At 40.6% G+C, this 18,902-nt stretch overlaps 1 protein-coding gene across 4 annotated transcripts in view; it reads left to right on the forward strand.

Moving 5' to 3' along the window:
- LOC126240314 (DNA topoisomerase 2-binding protein 1-A-like) overlaps nucleotides 1-18,902 on the forward strand; it is a 308,035-nt gene that overhangs the window by 201,703 nt on the left and 87,430 nt on the right. For all 4 annotated transcript variants that reach the window (XM_049947915.1, XM_049947916.1, XM_049947917.1 and 1 more), the window contains one exon: nucleotides 8,660-8,826. In XM_049947915.1, the coding sequence (XP_049803872.1) occupies nucleotides 8,660-8,826 (167 nt within the window). The remainder of the gene's footprint in view (nucleotides 1-8,659; nucleotides 8,827-18,902) is intronic.

Raw genomic sequence — 18,902 nt, forward strand, 5'->3', positions numbered from 1 at the left:
CTGTTCACTACAAACAATGGGTGCAGATTTCTGCTAGGCAGTTGTAGCAAGCACATTGTGCTGTTTGTCGTTGCTGTCTCAAACTATATTTTCTGGAAAACAAGCTTCATGCCTGTAACAAATACAGTATATCCAAAACTTATATATGTATTGCCAATTTTCAGCTGTTGGTTCTTCATTACCCAAGACTATTCAGATTTAAAATAAATATTTGTAAAAATCGTGTTTGTATTTCTTGGTGACCATGAAATATCACGGAATAATGGTTGTTAGTGTTGGTTCTTGCTGTTGAATGTCGTGATGAGTTCCTGTTTACATCTGTTGCTGTCAAAAATTCACTCATACATAATATATAAATGCAACATTAATTATTGTAAAATTGTTTAGTAAGTTTAAATTATGAAGTATTTGACAACTACCAGATGCATTAAGTAAGCATTAGTCTGACTTCTGAATTATGATTATTCTTAATCAGTGTAAATGTTACTTACATTTAACTCATAAACCACTATACCAAATTGCTTATTTATCGCTTCTAAATAACCTGTCAGTTCAGCATAGAAAAGAACATTTAATCCTCTTCCAGTTTTATAATAAATTCCAGTTGGTCACAAAGATGTTCAGTTTTTTTTATGTTGCACAGTTGCTCAGTTTTAATCGCTGTACTGTAGTGCTTTCACATGCAGCATCATAGCATGAATTCATGGATTTCTTGCAGCATTGTTGCTGTGCGAAAGTGGCAAAAAAACCTTTGAGCAGGAACGGAGTTGAAATTCCTAACTATCAACCATTCCCAGATAAAGCCAAATTTCTTTCGTCCATGTATGCAACTAGCTTTTGTGCCATATGTTACTATACCTAGTTAACTAAAGTACTGTATTTAATAGTTTTAGTAAAATCAAACAATGGGTTTCACTAGCTTTTATTCTATCTGTATGTATGTATATAATTTTATATGCACCTTCATTCATTGTGGTTGCATATTCATTGTAGGATCGGGTGGTGTAGTGCTTAGAGGTCCTCCTTGGAACTCTGAACTCTATCTGCCACACACCACACACAAGTACCTCAAATAAATAATAAAGTGCAAAATAAATACACTACTGGCCAATAAAATTGCTATACCAAGAAGAAATGCAGATGATAAACGGGTATTCATTGGACAAATATATTATACTAGAACTGACATATGATTACATTTTCACGCAATTTGGGTGCATAGATCCTGAGAAATCAGTACCCAGAACAACCACCTCTGGCCGTAATAACAGCCTTGATTGAGTCAAACAGAGCTTGGGTGGCGTGTACAGTTACAGCTGCCCATGCAGCTTCAACATGATACCACAGTTCATCAAGAGTAGTGACTGACAACACAATTTACTGCAGACTTCCTAAACTACATGTGATGCAATATTTATCAGATATTAAGTTAATAAGAACAGATTTAATGGTGTCAAGTGAATGTTTAAGTGGTTTGAAGGAAAATGTGGGAAAAGTTCACAAGAATGTACAGCTTCCATCGGTTTGACACTGGAGTTAGGTGAACAGCAAGTGGCCGTAGCACATGCTGAAAACTCTGTTATGGTCAGGCAGGTTCTGCAGTACTGTGTTGCTATCAGATGGCCAGAAAACGGCTGTAGCTCAAGTCAAAATGTAACTGCTGTTACACTGGCTTAGTGTGGTACCTCACAGCTCCCAACACTGGCACAATATCTCACTCCAAATGCCAATTAAAATTGGACAGGATAACATTTGTGCCACCTGAGAACTTTCCTGTCATGCGCTGCTTAAATCAGTTGTTGTGTGAGAGTGATGATACTCAATTAACTATGTATTTCCCTGAATTTTTAACTTAAATCTCTGCAGTGACCAGTAAACAAAATTACTGTTATGCCAGACAAGTCGTCCAACTTTAGATAAGTAGTGCTGCCCCTACGAAGCTGGGTCAGGTCGCTAGTGTAAATATAAACAAGTGTGTAAGGTAAATACAGTGGTTGTTCAGTAGGTATTCTTGAAATCAGTAAAAAATAATGATTAGATTAGTTGGCACCACTATCCATATTAATTGTGTTTTATTTTTGATCTTATTGCAGTTTCTCTGAAGTAGCTATAAAATAGTGATGGTATTTATAACTCTCATAGAATGCATGGAAGAGAAGAAGGTTTTGGCAGCTTCTGATGTGTTTCATTATCCAGATCGCACAAAAATGACACTATATTATGTTTCTGTCATAACCCAAAAAAGTTTAGTACCTGAATCACTAAATAGAGTAAAGTTAAAACGATGAAATTAAACATTTCCGGAAAGAGTTATGGAATAGTACAATGAAGCTAAAATTTTTGTAATCACCATGTGGAATGGCTGTGATCTCCACACATCTCATTTACGCAGGACAGGAAAATATTCACACTAGGTTGTGAATGATTGGTGTTACTAAAGAACACCAATTCGTGTAATGTTTGAATGCTGTCCATATGTCCAGATGCCCTCTGTCAGAACAAAGGCATTAACAAAGGGAAATAAGAGAAATAGGCAAAGAGAGAAATAAAAGGGTTATGTTTAATAGACTAACAGACTGAACAGTGACTTTTTTTACCTTGAAAAATAAAAAGCAAAAATATTTAGTCAGTGGAGGCACAAATGACAGGATAACCACTCAGCAGCCTGGAGCCATCAGAGATACTTCAGATTGACAATATGATGCTTAGTATAGTAGATATTGCTTCTGTGTTGCTGTAATTGTAAATTTAGGTAGGTGGGCAGGACAGATAACATAATACTGTATTTACGCAACTATAAGACAATATTTTTTACCCAAATTCATCATTCGAAAAATGCTGGATCGTCCTATATGTGCAGATTAAACTATTTCTGCTCAGATCAACATTTTTCATAGTTCAGTAGATTAACGTAGGGGTTGCCTTACATTAACAGATAAAGCATTCTTTATCGATGTTTTGTACAAATTTATTTTGAAGAATTCCGAGGTTATGGGTTGGCAAACAATGCTTTCATTTGAAACTCCAGGTAGAAATATCAACAATGTAGGAAGAGACAGATTGCTACTTACCGTACAGAAGACGCGCAAGTTGCAGACAGGCACAAACAAAAGACACTCATATACAGCTTTTGGCCATAGTCTTGATCAGTAAACACACACACACACACACACACACACACACACACACACACACAAGTACACCTCATGCACACGTAGTAGTAGTGTATGGGTGGGGAGAGAGATGAACACGGTCTGGTGCAGTGTGCAGGGACAAGACTCCAACAGGCGAGGTGTCATGAGGTTGTGAGGCAGGGAGGTGGGGAAAAAGGAACAAAAAATTAGAGGAGTGGGAAAGACAGGTAGATACATTGAAAGAAGGCTGCAACTAAACAGGGTGAGAGACAGGAATGGGAGGAGATGATAGGACATAGGGGGTGCAAACTGTTGGGTGGAGGGTGTGGAGACAGTATGTTACCGTAGGTTGAGGTCAGGATGATTACGGGAGCAGAGAATGTGCTGTAAGGATAACTCCCATATGCGCGATTCAGAAAAGCTGGTGGTGTATTGAGGGATCCAGATGGTGTGGGTAGTAAAGTAGCCATTGAAATAAAGTGTGTTATGTTCCACTGTATGTTTTGCTACAGGGTGGCCTACTTTGCTCTTGGCCACATAAAAACCTGTGCAATAATAGTAGCAGAGTTGGTAAATGACATGGCTGCTTCCACAGGTGGGCAGGTTATATAATCATTGTGGCAAGGGGTTGGGAGTGGGAGTGGCATAGGAATGGACTAGGATGTTGTGGAGGTTGGGTGGGCGATGGAACACCAGTTTTAGATGGGATGGGTTGTATCTCGGGTAGGATGTCCCTCATTTAAGGGCACGGTGATAGGTAATCAAAGCTTTGGTGAAGGAAGTGGTTGTTGTTTCAGTCCATGGGGTACTGAACAATGAAAGGAACACTGCTTTGTGGCAGGCTCTTAGGGTTGGTGGGCTCTTGGGGTTGTGAGGGGAAATGGCATGGGATATCTGTTTGCAGACTAGAGGTGTGGGGGATATTGCCTGCCTGTGAAGGCCTTGGTGAGACCCTCAGCATACTGAGCAAGGGAGTTTCTGTCACTGCAGATATGCTGTCCACAGGTAGCCAGGCTATATGGGAGGGATTTTTCAGTCTGAAATGGATGACAGCTGTCAAAAAGCAGCCACTGTTGGTGGTTGGTGGGTTTAATGTGGACAGAGGTGCAGATGCAGCCATCAGAGAGGAGGAGGTCAACATCTAAGAAGGTGGCATGCTGGGCTGAGGTGGACCATGTGAATCAGATGAGAGAGCAGGTGTTGAGGTTGTGAAGGAATGAAAGTAGGATCTCTTAGCCCCTGGGTCCAGATCATGAAGATACCATGAATAAACCTGAACCAGACAAGGGATTTGGTGTTTTGGAAGGCTAGGAAGGTCTCATCCAGACGACCTCTAAGAACATTGGTGAAGAAGAGTGCCATGCAGGGGCCATGGCTGCACTGTGGATTTGTTTATTTACCTTCCCTTCAAATGAGAAGTAGTTGCGGGGTAGGATTAAGTTAGTAAAGTATATGAGGAATGAGGTGTTGAGTTTGGAACGTAAAGGATGCTGGGGAAAGGTAGTGTGCAATAGCGGTAAGACCATAGGCCTGGGGGATGTTGGTGTATAGGGAGGTGGCATCAGCAGCGACAAGTTTCCACCCCCTCTGTCCTATCATCTCCTACTCCCCCCCCCCCCCCCCCCCCACAAAGGAGTGCCCTCACCATCACACATTGCCACCCCAGACTGGAACAAGTGGACCACATCCTTCGCCAAGGCTTTGATTACCTAACATCCTGCCCTGAAATGAGTCATCCTACCTGAGATATTTCTCACCCCTCCTAAAGTGATGTTTTGTGCCCACCCAACCCCCACATCATCATAGTCCGTCACTACACCACAACCAATCCCAGCCCTCTTGCCACAAGGATCATATCCCTGTGGAAGACCCAGGTACCAAATCTACCCTATCCACTGACCCAGCACTTTCTACTCCAGTATTGTTGCAGGTTTATCCTACCCCATCAGATGCCATGCCATCTGTGAAAACAGCCATTTCATTTACCAGTTCTGCTGCAGTCACTGCACAGCTTTTTGTATTGGTATGAGTACCAACCACTGTCCACCAGGATGAAAGGCCACCACCAGACTCTGACCAAGAACAAAGTAGACAGTCCTGTGGCACAACGTCCTGCTGAACATAACACACTTAATTTCAATGGCTGCTTCACTACCCAAGCCATCTGGATCCTTCCCTCCACAATCAGCCTTTCTGAACTGAGCAGATGTGAGGTACTCTTACAACACATTCTTCACTCCTGTAATTATCCTGACTTCAATCTATGGTAACATCCTGCCCCCACACCTCCAGCTAATAGTTTTCACTCCCTCTGTCCTATCATCTCCTCCCCATTCTCATCTCCCACCTTGTGTATTTGCAGCCCTCTGCTGACGCAAATGCTCATCTTTCCCCACTCCTCCCTTTTTTGCTCCTTTTTTCCCCCACCTCCCTGTCCCACAACCTTTTGACGCTTTTCATGTTGGGAGTCTAGTCCCTATACATTCCACCAGACAGGATTCGTCTCTCCCCACCAGTACACTCCTATCTCTTCCCCTTCCCCACCCTCTCGAGATTGCTGTCTGCATGCAGGGTGACGTGGCATTCCAGCCTGAGATACTGGAGTTGGCGGTTGTGTGTGTGTGTGTGTGTTTACTGATGAAGGCTATGGCCAATAGCTATATGTGAGTATCTTTTAATTGCGCCTGTCTGCAACTTGATGTGTCTTCTGTATGGTAAGTAGCAGTTTGTATCTTCCTACATTGTTAATTCTTTCATTTGAATAGCCTTGAGGTTTTACGTTATGCCGAAACTCTCGATACAATATCGACGTTGCTCAAATGACGACGTGACATTTGACTTGGAGCTCTAGTGCACTGTGCAACGGATACACAAGAAATTGTGAACTAGCCACTACAGTAATCTAATGCTCTGCTTAAAAATTGATGATTTTGTGAAATATAGGAGGAAATAGCATTAGATTCTCTCTCAACTTACAAACATTTGTTGTATTTGGACAGTTCTGCATTATAAGTTCTGGTTCATGTGTGGAAGTTGTATACATACCCTACAATTAAGCTGCTTTTTAAGTAAAGGTAACATTCAGAGGCGAAAATCTTGTCCTTCAGAAACAATAGCTTGATCCTAAACTCAAGCCAGTATTCTATTTTGTTTTGAGAAACTGCAAAGATTTACCAAGTAAGTTGAAAATGAGAAATACAATTTCTTTTTGCTATTAGAATATTGTGGGAAAATGTCACCAGCTTTTAAGCAGCTTTAGAGCAAGATGGAGATATTAAGATGAAACAAGGAAGAAAATTAAGCCAGAATTAAATGTCTGACAAACAAAATTAATCACATTAAACAGACTGCAATTGTTATCGCAAGAATAAACAGCAGTGGAAAAGCCCATTGTGGAAATAGTACCAACAGACATCACCAGATCGCAGGTCAAGCGAAAGTTCAAGAATTGCACTGAATCATGATTGTGATCTTTTATTTATGTATTAATTGCTGCTTTTATGTATGACATGTACTGTAGAAAATACTGCAGTCTGTGTTTCACTGTAGACAGTGAATAAATGGCCAAAGTTTAGGATGTTGTAATTTTACTTTTCAAACAGATACCTTATGTCAGAATAAGTTTGTAATTTTAATTAGATGGAATTTGTTAAAGAATTTTTTTCTCCAAGGAGCATCTTGAAAAAGAGGGTGTCTTATATTCAGGATTGTCTTATATTCAGGATTGTCTTATATTCAGGATTGTCTTATATTCAGGATTGTCTTATATTCAGGATTGTCTTATATTCAGGATTGTCTTATATTCAGGATTGTCTTATATTCAGGATTGTCTTATATTCAGGATTGTCTTATATTCAGGATTGTCTTATATTCAGGATTGTCTTATATTCAGGATTGTCTTATATTCAGGATTGTCTTATATTCAGGATTGTCTTATATTCAGGATTGTCTTATATTCAGGATTGTCTTATATCTTATATTCAGGATTGTCTTATATCTTATATTCAGGATTGTCTTATATCTTATATTCAGGATTGTCTTATATCTTATATTCAGGATTGTCTTATATCTTATATTCAGGATTGTCTTATATCTTATATTCAGGATTGTCTTATATCTTATATTCAGGATTGTCTTATACTCTGATAAACATGATATGTAGGAGATAGTTGAGGCTCTCTGTGACATGGTTAGAAACCTATATGTACTGTGTGGTGACATGAGTGTAGTTTCAGAGATAAATAGATGTAAATATAAATATGTCCCACAGTAAAAGTGAGGTAGTACCAAACTACATAAAACTTATTGTTGTAGGATTGCAGTGTAGTTACTAGATAACAGGTTAAGTCTGTGGCATAAGGCTGTGACTGAGCCGTTGACCTGACTGCACGTGGAACACAGTCTTTCTTCCCCACAGCAGTAGGAGAGGGACATTGTCAGACCCATCACTCCACTCATGTTCTATAACTAAAAAAAAGTCACCAGTACTCATTTGATAGCAGGTTAAGTGGACCTGAGCCATCCTGGAAGGACTGGAATAAAGAAAAATCCACACCCTTATCTGGGATTGAGCTGTGGACCTCCAGGGTCGGAGTCTAATGCTCTATGCACTAGTCCACTAATATCACTTTTAGTTATTAAATGACTGGGGACAGGAAGGGCATGTGCCCACACAGTTAAATAATATCAATTACTCAGTGATCTGCCCCTGGTAGCTGCACATGTTAATGTAATCACGTCCAGGATGGGAGGTATGCTGCTCCCGGATTGAATCCGCCTGGAGGGTTGACAATGGGTCAGCTAGCCTGGATGGGCTTTCAGGTGATTTCCCACAGCCCAGTTGGTGAAAACCAGGGTGGTTTGCACATTCCATCTAAGATAATCACTACATGATCATTTAGAACACATTGTCACAGTTGCATACAGAATTTATTATGTACGCAGACAGCTTGGGTACACTGCTTCTGTTGTTGGGGGCGAATAGGAGACTGATGATCTCAGCTGTTGGGCCTCCTTAAACAATTAATCAAAATCAGTTAACATTTCGTAATAATGGAAGTAAAAAATATAAAAAGTCAGCTTGAGCTTATATACAAGGTGTGTTTAATTTTGACTTTTTGTTGCACTTCTATCTTGTCATAGAGTTCTTGTTTTGAATTTATCTGTATGGAGCTGTGATTGGTTGGTAAATTGGCACCTTTTTAAGAAATTTTATGGAGGCATCACACAGTTACCTTTACTCTACAACTCAGACTTTGCAGTGAAAGCTAAGAACAATAATCTTCCTCTTCTAATCTGAGAAGCGGTATGGGTGCTCTGCTCTGCAGGAATGACTTTAATACCTTTGTCCATTACAGGCATAGTCTTTCTAAAACTAGTGTTATTACTGTGGTAATGTTAAAAAGAACTTGGAAATTGTTGTTAATTTTTATTTTGTGCCTTTTGCAACTAACTCAGTATAGTTACTACCATATGTGGTAGTGCTTTCCAGTTGACTCTCATGAAATATCTTGTCAAACTTCCAGGAAGATTGCTATGAATGTGGAGAACTAGTACCTGTGAATTATTATCATCAGCCTGTATCATTAGATACAAGCACCAAACCATTAAAAAATTGTGTGATAGCTCTGAGTACATATGCTGGCAAAGAAAGAGAGTTCATCACTTCTGTTGCAGAACTTCTGGGGGCCAGGTAATTGAATGAAAGTGATATTTCATTTCTGTCATTATAACATTTGGTGGTGCCAGTCACGATTTTTTGTATGTTTAACTTTCCTGGTGTGGGACCCAATTTGAGAGAGAGTACCCATTGTAGATTAAGAATTTTATTTAGTATTGTTACAAGTTAAACCTGATACTGTGTGTGTGTGTGTGTGTGTGTGTGTGTGTGTGTGTGTGTGTATGAGCAAGCTGTTGTTTTGTTCTGGGGGATGTCATTGTAATGTAGTAGGGAAAAAAAACTATGTCAGTGGGATTTTTGTCAAAATACATTGCGTGTTGTCTTTTTTAAATTGTGTTTAGGCCTTTCTCCTGCAATCAGTTATTATTTATCATCTGGTTTCATAATGTTAAATTTTCCTGTACCCCAAGATTACACGTCTAATTTTATTTTCATCCCCAATTTTTGTCTATCTGCCCATAAATTTTCTTCAATATTTGTTCTTCTGATAGAGGTCTGAATTCCTTGAATCCTTGTGGTGTGAAGTCCTCCTCTTTACTTTCTTCCTGGTGGCTCACATTCCATAATTTGCTGTGGTAATCTCTCTTTTGACATCCTTTTTATATGTCCATAACATAACAGTTGTTTTTCTTATCTAAAATCTGCAATTGAATTTGTAATATTCATTTTCTTCCTGATTACATCATTTCTGATTCTTTCTTGCCTAGATACTCCTGCAGACCACCTCCAAAAGTCCCATCTCTGTTGCCATCAGCCTTTTTATTATTTGCCATTTAACTGTCCATACTTCCTTCTGATCCATATGTCATAATGCTTCTGATAATTGTGAAGCTCTTTTTTTTGTTTCCTTTCTGATCTGTTGGTCCCATAAAATACCATTTACTTTTCCAATAGTAAACTTGCTAGCATTTATCCTTGAATTAACTTCCTTGTCTTGTTTTCCATATTGTGTGATATTAACTCGTAGATATTTGTACTCTTCAGTGTGTTTAAAAGTTCCATCCCTTCTTCTAGTGTCGGTTCTTGATTTGAATCGCCTTTCACAGTTACGCAAGTAATATAGGATATATATTGTTTTTTCAACTGTAATAACTCTTATTTAGACCATACGAGTTTCACTTTAAAATAAAGTATCTTTGGTGGTCACTGTAACAATATGGTTTTTCCTACAAATCTGTTAATCAGTGCTGTAAACATGATTGAAATTATTGCTGTTATAGTATTATACTGTTCAGTATTTGTAATTTAAAACAAAAGAACTATGTATGATCTTGGCAACAAATTTGACAGATTTGCAAGAAAAAAAAATTCTTTCATGTGTGTGCATTCTCTAGTGGACAGAGCTAGTGAACCTTTGTACATCTACATACCATTTTTTTTAAAAGAAATGTTTAATACAGTCCTGCCGTCCCATCAAACTAATTGTAGAACTAAATTTTTATACCACTTATTCCACTTCTTTTTTCCTTACTATTTTTGCTTGTTAGACATAATGCATGGATATTTTGAAATTTGATATTGCAAAGAAATTTGGACTCCACTGATTACTGGGGGAAAAAAAAATAAAAAATTAAAAAAAAAGGAATGATTCCATATTCATATTCTTTATTTGCAACCAGGCATAGGCCTTTTATACAGCAATCGTAAAATAAACATTTGAAGTTTATCTAAAGGAAAGAAAAATTAATATGATTTCTTCTTTGCAAATTTGATGCAAAATAATTTATATTAAGTGCAAACTTGATAACATTGAGCAGAATGTGAGCTGAACTAGTTATTGGTCACATGATTTCTTAGTGAGTCTATGTTGTTGTTGTGGTCTTCAGTCCTGAGACTGGTTTGATACAGCTCTCCATGCTACTCTATCCTGTGCAAGCTTATTCATCTCCCAGTACCTACTGCAACCTCCATCCTTCTGAATCTGTTTAGTGTATTCATCTCTTGGTCTCCTCTACGAGTTTTACCCTCCACGGTGCCCTCCAATACCAAATTGGTGATCACTTGTTGCCTCAACACATGCCCTACCAACCGATCCCTTCTTCTAGTAAAGTTGTGCCACAAGCTCCTCTTCTCCCCAATTCTATTCAATACCTCCTCATTAGTTATGTGATCTACCCATCTAATCTTCAGCATTCTTCTGTAGCACCACATTTCGAAAGCTTCTATTCTCTTCTTATCTAAACTATTTATCGTCCATGTTTCACTTCCATACATGGCTACACTCCATACAAATACTTTCAGAAACGACTTCCTGAAACTTAAGTCAATACTGGATGTTAACAAATTTTTCTTCTTCAGAAACGCTTTCCTTACCATTTATAGTCTACATTTAATATCCTCTCTACTTCGACCATCATCAGTTATTTTGCTCCCCACATAGCAAAACTCCTTTACTACTTTTAAGTGTCTCATTTCCTAATCTAATTCCCTCAGCATCACCCGACTTAATTCGACTACATTCCATTATCCTCGTTTTGCTTTTGTTGATGTTCATCTTATACCCTCCTTTCAAGACACTGTCCATTCCGTTCAACTGCTCTTCCAAGTCCTTTGCTGTCTCTGACAGAATTACAATGTCATCGGCGAACCTCAAAGTTTTTATTTCTTCTCCATGGATTTTAATACCTACTCCGAATTTTTCTTTTGTTTCCTTCACTGCTTGCTCAATATACAGATTGAATAACATTGGGGAGAGGCTACAACCCTGTCTCACTCCCTTCCCAACCACTGCTTCCCTTTCATGTCCCTCGACTCTTATAACTGCCATCTGGTTTCTGTACAAATTGTAAATAGCCTTTCGCTCCCTGTATTTTACCCCTGCCACCTTCAGAATTTGAAAGAGCATATTCCAGTCAACATTGTCAAAAGCTTTCTCTAAGTCTACTAATGCTAGAAACGTAGGTTTGCCTTTCCTTAATCTAGCTTCTAAGATAAGTCGTAGGGTCAGCATTGCCTCACGTGTCCCAACATTTCTACGGAATCCAAACTGATCTTCCCCGAGGTCGGCCTCTACTAGTTTTTCCATTCGTCTGTAAAGAATCCGCGTTAGTATTTTGTAGCTGTGACCTATTAAACTGATAGTTCGGTAATTTTCGCATCTGTCAACACCTGCTTTCTTTGGGATTGGAATTATTATATTCTTCTTGAAGTCTGAGGGTATTTCGCCTGTTTCATACATCTTGCTTACCAGATGGTAGAGTTTCGTCAGGACTGGCTCTCCCAAGGCTGTTAGTAGGTCTAATGGAATGTTGTCTACTCCCGGGGCCTTGTTTCGACTCAGGTCTTTCAGTGCTCTGTCAAACTCTTCACGCAGTATTATATCTCCCATTTCATCTTCATCTACATCCTCTTCCATTTCCATAATATTGTCCTCAAGTACATCGCCCTTGTATAAACCCTCTATATACTCCTTCCACTTTTCTGCTTTCCCTTCTTTGCTTAGAACTGGGTTTCCACCTGAGCTCTTGATATTCATACAAGTGGTTCTCTTTTCTCTGAAGGTCTCTTGAATTTTCCTGTAGGCTGTATCTATCTTACCCCTAGTGAGATAAGCCTCTACATCCTTACATTTGTCCTCTAGCCATGCCTGCTTAGCCATTTTGCACTTCCTGTCGATCTCATTTTTGAGACGTTTGTATTCCTTTTTCCCTGCTTCATTTACTGCATTTTTATATTTTCTCCTTTCATCAATTAAATTCAGTTATTTCTTCTGTCACCCAAGGATTTCTACTAGCCCTCGTCTTTTTACCTACTTGATCCTCTGCTACCTTCACTTCTTCATCCCTCAGAGCTACCCATTCTTCTTCTACTGTATTTCTTTCCCCCATTCCTGTCAATTGTTCCCTTATGTTCTCCTTGAAACTCTGTACAACCTCTGGTTCTTTCAGTTTATCCAGGTCTCATCTCCTTAAATTCCCACCTTTTTGCAATTTCTTCAGTTTTAATCTACAGTTCATAACCAACAGATTGTGGTCAGTGTCCACATCTGCCCCTGGAAATGTCCTACAATTTAAAACCTGGTTCCTAAATCTCTGTCTTACCATTATATTATCTATCTGAAACCTGTCAGTATCTCCAGGCTTCTTCCATGTATACAACCTTCTTTCATAATTCTTGAACCAAGTGTTAGCTATGATTAAGTTGTGCTCTGTGCAAAATTCTACCAGGCGGCTTCCTCTTTCATTTCTTAGCCCCAATCCATATTCACCTACTACGTTTCCTTCTCTCCTTTTTCCTACTGCCGAATTCCAGTCACCCATGACTATTAAATTTTCGTCTCCCTTCACAATCTGAATAATTTCTTTTATTTCATCATACATTTTTTCAATTTCTTCGTCATCTGCAGAGCTAGTTGGCATATAAACTTGTACTACTGTAGTACGCGTGGGCTTTGTATCTATCTTGGCCACAATAATGCGTTCACTATGCTGTTTGTAGTAGCTTACCCGCATTCCTATTTTCCTATTCATTATTAAACCTACTTCTGCAGAACGAATATAAGTGTGTATTTACAAGCACAGGTTACAGTGTGTGCCAGATCTCAGTAGTTACGAAACTCTTTGATTCAGATATTGAGTTTGGTATATGAAACTATTTCCGCAACACTCATTGGCTTTTATGCTGCTGGCAAAATAAATCCAAGGAAATAACATGAAAATTCGGAACGAATCCCAGTTCACTGATGCGTATGTTCTCTATTCACGCTCTAATTGTTGGACGAAATTTTCGTCTATTCCACAATGGATTGAGAAAATTTGAATTTCATGTTACCTAGAAGATAAACTTCTGTTCTAAAAACACTATCAGGAATTATCGGAAGAGAATTTCCACTCGTGACGTGACTGATAACATTCCACAAAAACAATATATTGTTGGTAGAGTGATTACAGATGGCAGCGTCCTTTGGCAATATATAAACAATACCAGAAAGCTTTAAATTGTGAGGAAGCGGTTATATGGCTTATTTAAGAACTGCAACGTTGTTGTTGTTGTTGTTGTTGTTGTTGTTTCTGTTGTGGTGGTGGTCTTCAGTCCTGAGACTGGTTTGATGCAGCTCTCCATGCTACTCTATCCTGTACAAGCCTCTCCATCTGCCAGTACCCACCGCAACCTACATCCTTCTGAATCTGCTTAGTGTATTCATCTCTTTGTCTCCCTCTACGATTTTTACCCTCCACGCTGCCCTCCAATACTAAATTGGTGATCCCTTGATGCCTCAGAACATATCCTACCAACCGATCCCTTCTTCTAGTCAAATTGTGCCACAAACTTCTCTTCTCCCCAATTCTATTCAATACTTCCTCATTGGTTATGTGATCTACCCAACTAATCATCAGCATTCTTCTATAGCATCACATTTCGAAAGCTTCTATTCTCTTCTTGTCCAAACTAGTTATCGTCCATGTTTCACTTCCATACATGGCTACACTCCATACAAATAGTTTCAGAAATGACTTCCTGACACTTAAATCAATACTCGGTGTTAACAAATTTCTCTTCTTCAGAAACGCTTTCCTTGCCATTGCCAGTCTATATTTTATATCTTCTCTACTTTGACCATCATCAGTTATTTTGCTCCCCAAATAGCAAAACTCCTTTACTACTTTAAGTGTCTCATTTCCTAATCTAATTCCCTCAGCATCACCCGACTTAATTTGACTACATTCCATTAACCTCGTTTTGCTTTTGTTGATGTTCATCTTATATCCTCCTTTCAAGACACTATCCATTCCGTTCAACTGCTCTTCCAAGTCCTTTGCTGTCTCTGATACAATTACAATGTCATTGGCGAACCTCAAAGTTTTTATTTCTTCTCCATGGATTTTAATACCTACTCTGAATTTTTCTTTTGTTTCCTTCACTGCTTGCTCAATATAAAGATTGAATAACATCGGGGATAGGCTACAGCCCTGTCTCACTCCCTTCCCAAGTCTATAATGTCGTTCATTTCAGAAAATAATGGCTCACTGGTACAGGTTGATGAAAATATTGTCAAGCTAGCAAATGCTAGCATCTGTAGACAGCTATTTATGTGTGGAATTTAATTCCACATTTTGTAATTTTAATGTCAGCATTTTTGTTCATATTACCTGAGAGTCTTTTCAATTTGTTTACTTCCAATTCTTTTCCTGTTTTGATAAGTTTTGAGTCCATATTGAACTAGACTGGGAATCAATCAGCTGCATTTTAGTTTCTTCAGTTTCCAACCATTCTAGTTTAGACAATTTCAGTTTATCCAGTGAAATCATATCTGTGTATATAATAGATTGTTGTGTTTTTGAAAAATCTTTGAACTGAGAGAATTTCGATGAAAATTATTCGGTTAAACAATGCATTACCAAAGAAAATTCCTTCATAACTGTCTTGGTCTGGCTTTTTGTGTGAACCCAAATTGCTGGTAACTTTTTTCAAATTTAGAAAATACTTGTAGTTTTTGTGACCAATATCATTATTAAAAACTTAAGATTTAGTTTATAGTAGCAGTAAGTGTGTCATTTGTTCCCTGAAGCTGTGCATTCAAGTCATTGAAAAGATGGCACATGTCCATACAAGATATTAATTTTGTAAGCCACGTAATATCATTAACTGTGAATATTGTACAATTTTTCCTCATTTCATAAAAACAGGTTGATTTCTTCCGCCGACCGGTGTGGCCGTGCGGTTCTAAGCGCTTCAGTCTGGAACCGCGTGACCGCTACAGTCGCAGGTTCGAATCCTGCCTGGGGCATGGATGTATGTGATGTCCTTAGGTTAGGTAGGTTTAAGTAGTTCTCAGTTCTAGGGGACTGATGACCTCAGATGTTACATCCCATTGTGCTCAGAGCCATTTGAACCTTTTTTTATTTCTTCCAAACAGTCCTCAACTCTGTGAAGTACATTGCCAAAGCTCAACCGGTGAACAGTGTTATACATCAGTAAGCCATTGTACACTGAAATGACTTCGTTTTGGTGACAACAGCTATTGTATTATCAAGGGAAGTGAAACCACTCTTTACAGCCGTATTCTTTGATATACTAGCTTAGCACCCACTACTTTGCCCACCTAGACTGTATGGCCTGAAGAGATTTTTTTAAAACCAAATTTTTATGTTGTTCACAAATTGAAACACCTTCTAGACTCTTCGAACTAATTAAGGTCATGTAAACGTGGTCTTCCCTGAATGTATTTGTGACCAAAAAGCAATTCGGGTAACTGGAGTCCAAAGTTTTTGTTAATCATACCTTTGTGTTCTTGCGAAAATATTTCTATACCAGCTTTTATCCCCTAACAGATATCTCCCTGTGGGTCCGGCGGTTAGAGTAGGCCTGAGGTATTCCTGCCTGTCATAAGAGGTGACTAAAAGGAGTCTCTCACGTTTTGGCCTTCGTGTGATGGTCCTCTGTACGGTTTGACCTCCATTCTCCAAAATTTTCCCGAAGAGCAAGCCAATTGGGGAAGGACACCTTACACAGTGCATTGTGTCCATCGGGCGTTGAGATCTTTAGCCCACTTTCTCGTCGTCACATTGCAGTCCCACCCATTCTCTTATCTCCTGGGTGAGGACACCTTCCTGGGTGTATTTTCCACCACGCACTATGCAGTGTCACTTTCTGTGTAGACGATGACCTCGGACTTCCTCGCACCTGATTTCCCGCACGGTACCCAGTCCGTTGTGGTGGGGCCGCCATGTACCCTGTCGGTTGTAGCCCCTGACCCTACAGGGATCACTCTGCTGATGACTGCGCCGTTAACTCCCCACGTATGCCAAGGGGTAGATGCCCATCCCCCTGGGGCATCGGATTCTCGGCAATGCTGTGGCTGAGTGGCGCACGTGGGGAGACCCCCTGGTCAGAGTGGGTGGCATCAGGGCGGATGACACGCGATGAAGCGTAGTTCATCATCTCGTGTTGGTGGTTTGGGGAGGTGGAGGGCTTGTCCAAAATGAGATCTGGATCAGTCTTGATCAAAACAGCATCCTCTGCCCAGTCACAGGTGTTACTCGCTTGTGACAAGCTGGGGGACATTTCTGTAACCATCATGCCCCATAAAAGCTTAAATATGGTCCAGGGTATTATATTTCACAGGGACCTTCTTTTGCAGTCTGACCATGAGCTGCGCGCCAATTTAGAGCGGAGAGGTGTACATTTCTTCCAGTGTGTCTACCTGTATCCGAGGGATAATCAGGTCCCCACCGGTGCCTTCATCTTGGCTTTCGAGGGTGATACAGTGTCAGAGAATGTCAAAGTAATGGTCTACCGCTGTGACATAAAGCCCTATATCCCTCCCCTGATGTGGTGCTGTAAGTGCCGGATGTTCGGCTATATGTTTTCCTGCTGTACTTCCAGCGTCACATGTTGAGATTGTGGACGCCCATCCCATCCCAATACTCCATGTGCCCTGCCTCCCATCTGTGTCAACTGTGGAGAGCACCATTCACCTTGCTTGCCAGACTGTAGGATTCTCCAGAAGGAAAGGAAAATCATGGAGTACAAGACCCTGGACCAACTGACCTCCTCTGAAGCTAAGAGAAAATTTGAAAGCCTGAATCCTGCACTTATGACATTGTTTATGCTGCTGCTACAACAGTCCTGGCAACATCAGCTCCGTCAACCCCAGTCACCTCTCTGAGCTGGAAGACTACACCTGCCCCCTTGATGGTGAGGGGGCATTTCCCTCCCTGTTGCTCCTGCACCACCTATTTCAGGAGCAACACCCCCAAACCATCGGGGACCTGAGCCGGAGAAGCGAAAGTCTTCTTCGGCTTCTCTCGCAAGGTTGGGGTCCCAGGTCACTCCCTTCCCAGGTGTCTACTGGTGGGAAAAATGACACCCACCAGTGGCTGAAGAGCTCAAAAGCAGTTGGTCATAGTGCTTCATGCTCATCCTCAGTCCCAGAGACTGAGCCAGTGAAGTCCTCCCAGCCAGGGAAACCCAAGGAGCACCGAGATAAATCCAAAAAGAAAACTCGTAAGACCAAGAAAATTGCACTGGTACCCACACCACTGCTACCTACAAGCTCTGTGTCTGAGGATGCGGTGGAGATTTTGGCATCCGCTGGGGACCTAGATCTCACCAGACCCTGAGACTAAATGGATATAGACTGCTCAGGCAAGAAGTCGGTGGTAGCAGGTGACTCTGAGATGTAAACTACATCATTGAATGTTCCATGCCTTCCCAGTCTCACAATGACGTCATTGCGATGGTTTTTCCCACCGCCTGTCTGAGCTACAGCACCTGTTAAGCTTTACACCTGCTATCTGGATTGCTCTCCAGGAAACCTGGTTCCCATCAAAGCGGACCCCTGCCATCCATGGCTATAAGGAATATTACATGAACCATAACAACTATAATCGAGTGTCAGGTGGAGTTTGCGTTTATGCCCTAAACCTGGGCCCGTTCAAACCCGTCTTGAAGCTGTGGCTGTCAAAATAAGGATGACACAGGAAGTAATTGTCTGCAGTGTATATCTTCCTGCAGATGGTGCAGTACTCCTGAATGTATTAGCTGCACTGATTGATCAACTCCCTAAACCTTTCCTACTTTTCTGAGATTTTAACGCCCATAACCGCTTGTGGGGTGGCACTGTGCTTATTGGCTGAGGCAGAGATTTCGAAACTTTACTGTCTCAGTTGGACCTCTGCCTCTTAAATACTGGGGCCGCCACACATTTCAGTGTGGCTTGAGGTAGTTACTCGGCCACTGATTTATCAATTTGCAGCCCAGGACTTACCCCATGTATCCACTGGAGAGTGCATGATGACCTGTGTTGTAGTGACTACTTCCGCATCTTCCTGTCACTGCCCCAGCGTCAGGCCCACGGACGCCTGCCCAGATGGCCTTTAAACAAGGCGGACTGGGAAACTTTCACCTTTGCTGTCCCCATTGAATCTCCCCCACACGGAAACATTGATGTGATGGTTGAGCAGGTGACTACAACAATTGTTTCTGCGGCAGAAAATGCAATCCCTCGCTCTTTATGGTGCCCAAGAGATAAGGCAGTCCCTTGGTGGTCACCAGAAGTCGCTGAAGCAATTAAGGAGTGTCGGTGAGCTCTACAGCGGCAAAGCAGCACCCTTCCCTGGAGCACCTCATAGGCTTTAAACGGCTCC

This window comes from Schistocerca nitens, chromosome 1, assembly GCF_023898315.1.
Source record: "Schistocerca nitens isolate TAMUIC-IGC-003100 chromosome 1, iqSchNite1.1, whole genome shotgun sequence".
In the NCBI taxonomy this organism is placed as follows: domain Eukaryota; kingdom Metazoa; phylum Arthropoda; class Insecta; order Orthoptera; family Acrididae; genus Schistocerca; species Schistocerca nitens.